The 8,327-nt window shown below is 36.4% G+C and overlaps 1 protein-coding gene across 1 annotated transcript in view; it reads left to right on the forward strand.

Moving 5' to 3' along the window:
• The window catches only part of GPR158 (G protein-coupled receptor 158), an 801,760-nt gene extending 796,449 nt beyond the window's left edge, over positions 1-5,311 (forward strand). Inside the window, exons 10-11 of the mRNA XM_007936378.1 lie at positions 2,835-2,981; positions 3,839-5,311. Of these exons, the coding sequence (XP_007934569.1) occupies positions 2,835-2,981; positions 3,839-5,311 (1,620 nt within the window). The remainder of the gene's footprint in view (positions 1-2,834; positions 2,982-3,838) is intronic.
• The last annotated feature ends 3,016 nt before the right edge of the window (positions 5,312-8,327 follow it).

Here is an 8,327-nt window from a genome sequence, read left to right on the forward strand (position 1 = left end):
TTGACCCACAAGCCTTCTGGTTAGCAGTCAAGAGCCTTAGGCACTATGCTACCAGAGCTCCCATTGTTGTTAATATATTAATATATATTTAATACTATATATTAATTTATTGTTAGTGATTTATATTAAGATTGCTTGATAATGAACTAAAAGCATATAGAAATTTTGAAAATAAAAATGCATTATACAAATTACAGCATTGTCATTATTATTTCCTCTTTTGCAGATAGAGAAATTGTTAGAGTATTTTATATCTTTACCAGTGTCACCCAATAAATATAGCCATAATGCAACTGAAACCAGAATTTTGATATTTTGTCTTTCACTCCAAGCTTTACCTCAACTCTCACAATTAGCCAAAACATTGAGGTGCAGCCTGATTGAAAAAGCCAAACAGTTATAAATAGAGCAAAATGCCTTATTCTTCCCTGCTTGAAGTACCTCAGCTAGCCACAACTTTCATGAATGGTCTGTTATTGAAATTTATCTTATTCATTTTAATTCTACATAATATAATTACATATTTATTAGCTGTATTGAAACTCAGATGACTTATTCATTCAACAAATATTATTGAGTTCCCAAGAGAGTTGAAAAACATGTTCATAAGAAAATTTTTACACAAGCATTCATAGCAGCATTATACTTAATAGCCAAAAAGTGGAAACAACCTAAATGTCCATCAACTGGTGAATGGGTATACAAAATGTGTTAATCTATTATAGAAAATTATTCTGTCATAAAAAGGAATGAATTGCGGGTATATGCTGCAACCTGAATGTACCTTGAAAGCATTATGCCAAATTAAAGATGACAGACACAAAAGGCCACATATTGGCCCATGAAATGTCCAGAATTGGCAGCTCTATCAAGACAGAAAGTAGATTAGTAGTTACCATGGGATGGGGGAATGGGAGAATACTAATGAGTATGAAGTTCTACTGGTGATGATGAAAATATTTTGGATTAGATAGTGGTGATCGTTTTAGTATATTCAAAACCTTGTGAATAGACTAAAAAACACCAGACTATACACTTTAAAAGTGATTAATGTTATGCTATATGAATGATATCTCAATTTTAAAAAAATCAGATATAATTGAAGCACTGTTAGGCACTGTTGTATGCCCTGGAATAAGAGTAATTAATACATAAAAACTGTGTTCTTGTGGTGCTATATTATAGTGATGAGGAGAACATAAATAAACCATTTAAAAAAAACATTTAAATTAGAATTTTAGAGATAAGTGTTAAAGAATAAAGTAGGAAATGGAAAATATTTGACAAATAACTACTTCTTAAACTCATGATTGTCTAAAACTTTGCTCAAGAAAAATAATTCCATTCTTATAAATAACCTCCAGGGTGATGTAATAAGGAGCTGTGGTGGTATAGTGGTTAAGGTATTTGGGTGCTAAATAAAAGGTCAGTGGTTCAAACGTACCAGCAGCTATGTGGAAGAAAGATGAGGCAGTCTGCTTCTGAAAAGATTTACCGCCTTGGAAATCCAGTGGGAATCAGTATGAGTCAGAACAACTTGATTGCAGTGAATTTGGTTTTCTTAGAGTGTTTTAATGAGTAGCAAGTGAGATTTTGGAGAGCAGACACTCTATTGTATTCATTTTTATGGGCTAAATTCATGATACATATAGATCAACAATGTAAGTAGATGAGGGAAGGAAAGATTTATCAGCTTCTGTGGATTTCTCAGTCTAAATTAAAAATATTTATTATAGAGAATAGAGAAATGCCATTTCACATTCTATCCCATTTTCATGTTCATCAGGCTAGCTGTATATTTTAACAAAAGTTTACAGTCAAATATTTCTTGTTATCAAAAAGTGATCTGTTAAATTTTACAGGTATCTGATATAATGATAAGCTGGGAGAAGGGAACCTATGTTCTCTAACCTATTCTCTTAATTTTCATAGGACAATCACTTGGTTTACAGGTTATTCAAGTGGGTGGATTGTTTTGATTTTCCTTCCTTCCATCATTTATCAATTCACACTTTCTGACTTCACTTAAAGAATAGAGATAGCAAGAGTTTCTGAGACTGAAAAATATTAAAAGTCCACATGAAAATAGTTGAAATATTTCAAACTGTGATGCAGGAAGAACTTAAGAATAATGATAAACTTAAGGGTAAATTCTGAAATTTTAGTGAATCTTTGAATTTTAAACTTAGATGCCATCTAACCTAGAGCTCTTTAGGCTGAGAAGATTCTGTACTTCAGAGAGGTTTTATGACCTTTTGAAGATCTCACAGTCGGCAAAGTTGAGTTGTATTCAGATCTCTTATCCACTGAGTTTTGCAAGTATCTTGTTTGAAGCTATGTATAGTATACTGAAAGTAGCACTCCTGTAATTAGGGCCAGTTTTGCTCATGGATGAAATATATCCTCACCTATGTGATGTGAAATGACTAACACCAGATAGACTCCATTGTTCAAAAGAATTTTCCCATCTATATTCCAGTGGATCTAAATTGCTACATTTAGAGAACATTTATTCGGATTCTTCTACATTTGTCTAAAGTACAAATGTATCATGGAAGAAGAATAAATGTAACTTAATGCTGAGAGCCTGAAGAAAAGACAGGAGTGAAAATAGGAGTTGAAGAGGGGAGCAAGTGCTAATATTGCCTTACTAATAGCTGTAGCATTCAGCGTGGAAAACAAATATTTTTTACAAAAATATAGTAAAGAATTAAGTGAATCAATATATCCAAGTGAAGAAATGATATTAATGTTACAACCCTTAGAAAATCATTGTGCTATGATTTACATACAGTGAGTTAGTATCTACAGCTCATACTGAATATCTATTGCAGTTTTCACACTCAAGCAATAACCCACGTGATGATATTGCTACAGAAGCATATGAAGATGAACTAGACATGGGTCGATCTGGATCCTACCTGAACAGCAGTATCAACTCAGCTTGGAGTGAGCACAGCCTGGATCCAGAGGACATTCGGGTAATGCTAATATTTCCTCTTTTTTATTTCAGGTTGAGTCTATTTACAAATGCCATTATGTGTGAGTTGGTGTGCCCACATGTGTGTAGGTGTGTTCATATATGTGTATGTATGTGTTAGAAAAAGAAAGAAAACGTGTGTTTGTGTATGAACTATACAGATATTAAATATAGAGTTAGTCCAGTTCTAAATGTATACTCATGGTATAAATTAGCAGGCACAGGTATTTCAACTCTTAGAGTAGCCTGGCCAGCTTTGATAGTCTTGACTGACTTATTGACACTCATACTGTTTAAATGACCATACATGCTTCATGAGATGTGTTTTTGACATCTTGCTAATGAAAATGTAGGGTAGATCTGTGAGCAGAGAGCCTACATTACTTGTAATAATCTGTGGTACTATGTCAGTATTTTGAGGAAGAAGATGTTTTTAGTATTTGTCAATCTCTTGTCCCCTAAACCTAATCTAATATCAAGTGTAACTTTATCAATGGCTATATGATGCTTATAATATTGTTTAGAAGTATAGTTCATCAGTAGATCAGTAGATGAACATGTTTTTGGTATGGTCCAGGCTCAGTATGGTCCACATAACTTGCAAGTTCAAAGTGCTTGCTCCATGAAGTAAGAGTGAATGTTTGACTTCTTGTCTTAAAAAACTCCAAATTTCATGTGAAGCAAAATACAAAATAATCAGAAAGAACGAGGAGAAAGTTGATGAGTACAAATGTTAGGAAAATGTGTAGGGCAGTTTCCTTACAGAGTTCAAGCTTATCAAATTCAAATAACATTTACTGATATTATCTGGCTGAAATGCTAATCTATATTTCTTTGAATTTGCTCATGTTCTCACAGGATGAGCTGAAGAAACTCTATGCTCAATTGGAAATATATAAAAGGAAGAAGATGATTACAAATAATCCCCACCTCCAGAAAAAGCGGTGCTCTAAGAAGGGCTTAGGCCGTTCAATCATGAGACGTATTACCGAGATCCCAGAGACTGTCAGCAGGCAGTGTTCCAAAGAGGACAAGGAAGTTACAGACCACAGCACAGGGAAAAACATTGCCCTCATTAGGAAGAACCCACAAGAGTCATGTAACTCAGGAAAACCAAAGGAGGAGTCCCTGAAAAACCGTGTCTTCTCACTAAAGAAATCCCACAGTACTTATGATCATGTAAGAGAACAAACAGAAGAGTCCAATAGTTTACCAATAGAAAGCCAAGAAGAGGAGGCTACAGAAAATTCCACGCTAGAGTCTCTGTCAAGTAAAAAATTAACACAAAAACTTAAAGAAAACAGTGAGTCTGAGTCTGCAGAGTCAGTGCCTTTAGTGTGTAAGTCAGCAAGTGCTCACAATCTCAGCTCAGAGAAGAAGCCTGGGCACCCAAGAACATCTATGTTACAAAAATCTCTCAGTGTCATAGCAAGTGCCAAGGAGAAGACGCTTGGATTAACTGGGAAAACCCAAACATCAGGTGTGGAAGAACATGCTAAACCCCAGAAACCTCTGCCAAAAGATAAAGAGACAAACAGAAAATACTCAAATTCAGATAACAATGAGATTAAAGATTCTGCTCCCCCAAATTCCAATCATTTGGAGGAGCCAGTAAAACCTCAGAAATCTGGAATTATGAAACAACAAAGGATCAACACCCCCACTGCCAATCCTGACGTGAGTCCAGACACCACACAGATGAAAGACAACTTTGACATAGGGGAAGTGTGCCCTTGGGAGATTTATGACATGACCCCTGGTCCTGTGCCTTCAGAATCAAAAGTTCAAAAACATGTATCTATTGTAGCTTCTGAAATGGAAAAACACCCAACTTCTTCCTTAAAGGAGAAATCGTATCAGAAGCCTAAGGCAGCTGAAGCATGTCAGCAATCCAATCAGAAGAGTATAGATAAGGCTGAAGTAAACCCTTGGGAAAGCCAAGGTCAGTCCCTTTTTGAAGATGAGAAGCATTCAATTTTCAATATTCAGGTTCTCCCAGGGAGACCTAGAGATGAGAATACCAGTCAGCATTATGCAGCCAATGTGTGTACTGGGCAAGATGAAGAACTGCCCCCCAAAGTTGTAGCATCAAAAGTAGAGCATGAAAATCATAACCAAATGGGAGGTCATGAAAAAAAGACATCTTCCTCTGAGGAAATTATGCTTGGCTTCTACAACCCAAGTAATAACTTTCAGCAGCCTTTAATAGCACGAGCTGAGGTGTGTCCTTGGGAGTTTGAGACCCCAGATCAACCAAATGCTGAAAGAAGTGTAGCTTTACCTGCCTCTTCTGCTTTAAGGGCAAATAAAATAACAGGGCCTCGGAAATAAGAGGTCTGTGAGACTTTAAAAGTGCAGCATCCCCAGAAGAAGAAGGAAGAAACCTTGAAATCTATATAAAACAGAAGATATAAGGATCAAAAATTCCCAAGTTGTATTTGTCAACTGAGGGAAATATGACAGATAATGAGATGAGGTCAAAGACCTGGGAGGGAAGCAGCCTAGAAATCAGGAGTAACAACCATCATGGAAAAGTCAGACTTTGGCCAAGACTGGGCATTCCACTGATATCAGTAGTAAAATATTTGCACATCAGCATGTCTACAGGAAATAGCTCTCAATATTTGCCCCTGGTTGATATTTACCATGGGAATTTGAAGATCCTAAGGAAGACAAGCCAGAAGACAACAGAAGAGGTATGAGCCTTTGCAATGGAGAGAAAAGGTATAGACGTATATATGACTGAAATTCTGAGTAGCTGACTAAAAAGAACTTCTTACATTACCTATTTAACCTTGATAGCACTGCTAACTTAATGCATCCCAAAAATACCTTTTATAAGAATGATTACTCTCATTTTCTTATAAATGTATGTTTCAGTACATTGTTGTGTCTCATATTCAAGCATTCCGAATTGTATAACTTTTGCAAATAACTTTGATATTACGTGACACAACACATTTATGCAATCTGCTGCTACTCAATTGTTACTGCAACTTACAAAAATACCTGCTGTCAACATTAGTTGATTCTTGAAATATGTAAGCTTTCTCTGGCTTGGGAAGCCATAATTGTTATGATAAAATCTTTTAGTTTTGGCTGTGGTTTATATATCGTGAATTTGGATTTGACTCTATTATTTCACATCATGGTTTGTTATACTGTCTTAATCAGGGTTTTTATACAGGTAGGTCATATGTCTCATTAAGTTAAGGACAACTTTTCCTTTGTTTGTTAAAAGTCAGAGATAGATAATACCTTCTTTCCAGTTAATTGTCCCTTTTAACTCTCAGTATTTCATACTTAGCAGCATTTCCTAAGGAAGAAGCTTAGAGTGAGAAGAAATCTACGGTGGGCTATTATTTCCATGAGAAAGGGAAGACTCTAGGAATGATATGAGAATTGCAGCAGTACTGGGCAATCTACTTCCGTAGTGATACTGCCTCAGAAACCCAAGGAGGGGTTGCTATGAGTCAGATCTGACTCGACGGCAGTTAGTTAGTTAGTTAGTTAGTTAGTTAGTTACAGAACCAGGGAATTTGCCTTTGGCAACAAAGTGAGAAAGGTATCTCCTGATAGCACTGTCAAGGGATTATTTTTTTAAAGAGAAGAATTATGGTAGCATTGAGATCGTTGTATGGATATATATTTTATTATACATACTGAATATATTTATATACTATTTTAAATTACCTTAAACTATTTATTCTCATAAACCAGGGCTTCAAACCAGTTCTTCCCAGTTCAGCCATAGTCAACAAAGTGAAACTGGCATAGACCCAAATTTGTGAAATGTGGATGAATCAGAATGATAACCAGAAAGGAAAAAAAGTATACATCAACATCCTCTAGAAATTTAATCACCCTCTTAGAAAACAAGGGCAGCATGTGTGTTATATAGCAACCAAATCTTTTGATCAACAGAGTTGGAAAAAACAGTGCCCTGCTCAAATATGGTAGCCAACAATGCCACTCGGAATGTGTGTCACTCACCACAGTCCTGTTAATGATATAATCTGCCACACATCAGGCTCCTGAAAAGGCTCATTACACCTTCTCTGAGTCTCCCATTGCAAGGCTCCAACCCATAGTTTTTCCCATTCTGCTTGTTCTGTTTCATCCAAATTTTAAAAAATTGGATCTGTCCTGATTTTACTTTGCCAGCCATGACTGAACCAGTTAGAACCAGTTCAAAGCCCTATCATAAACTCTTATTCACAGCTTCAACTAGGGCTAGAACTTGCTTGGCTCAAATCCCAAAGAGATATGTAACTGATTTATTCAAAGACTATAAAATGGTATGGGCTCTTCATTCTCCCAAGCACTGGAAAACTTGCAAATGCTACAAATTCCCGTTATGAGCCACCTGGCTCAAAAGTGAAAATGTATGGTTTCTCTACAAGGCAAACACCACCCAAACCGTATTCTATAAAACTTATTGCATTCCACACTGATTACTTTGCATGAAAATCCTAAGCTGCCAACTTAGATCAACTGATGTGATCGTGCATTGATCATGGATTCCAAAGGTTAGCCTCATTTCAAGATGGATAATTTAAAAATAGAACCCAGACTTCCCTTCCTCTCAAGCTATACACTGAAGTACCAACTGCCTATTTAGCTAAGACATTTCCAGCCCAAATAACTTTCTCATTTCATGAGAGGCAAGAAAAATATGTTAAGAGGATCAAAGAAGAGTGAAGGGAATCAGAAGGTGGATGTGGGACTGTTCTTAGAGAACATTACTCTCAGTGGAAAGTAAAAACAAGAAATTCTCCATCTTTATCATCAAAATTTTCTCAGCAATTTTTATTCAGGAGTAAGCAAGCACTTTAGTTTTGCAATGCTGTGCATGAATCTTCCTCACCCGTTTGCTTGCTTTGTACATTACTCAGGTTGGTGGGGTAGATTTGAAGAGAGAGAAAAATTCTTTATGTGTGTGTTTGTGTGTGTGTGGCCTTCATTTCTTTCTGTTTCTTCCCTTCCTAAGGAGTCCTGGTGTTACAATGGTTAATTGCTTGGTTGCTGACTGAAAGGTTGGCAGTTCAAACCCACCAGCTACTCCATGGGAGAAAAGACCCGACAGCCTGTTCCCATAAAGAGTTCAGCCCAGGAAACTCTATGAGGCAGTTTGACTCTGTCACATGAGGTTGCTGTGAGTCGGCATCGACTCGACAGCACACAGCAACATACAACTTCCCTTCCTTATCAATCAAGACCTGTCTACTTGAAGGCCTTGAAACACTATTTTAATATCTGCCTGTTAATTTGGTTTGGAGCTTCTACGCCCATCTAATTGCTTCATTTGTTTCTGAGACCTGTTAGCACTTGATTCACTTTTTGAGAA

The sequence above is a fragment of the Orycteropus afer genome, unplaced genomic scaffold (genome assembly GCF_000298275.1).
Source record: "Orycteropus afer afer isolate SDZICR_OR568_19922 unplaced genomic scaffold, OryAfe1.0 scaffold00035, whole genome shotgun sequence".
Lineage (NCBI taxonomy): Eukaryota > Metazoa > Chordata > Mammalia > Tubulidentata > Orycteropodidae > Orycteropus > Orycteropus afer.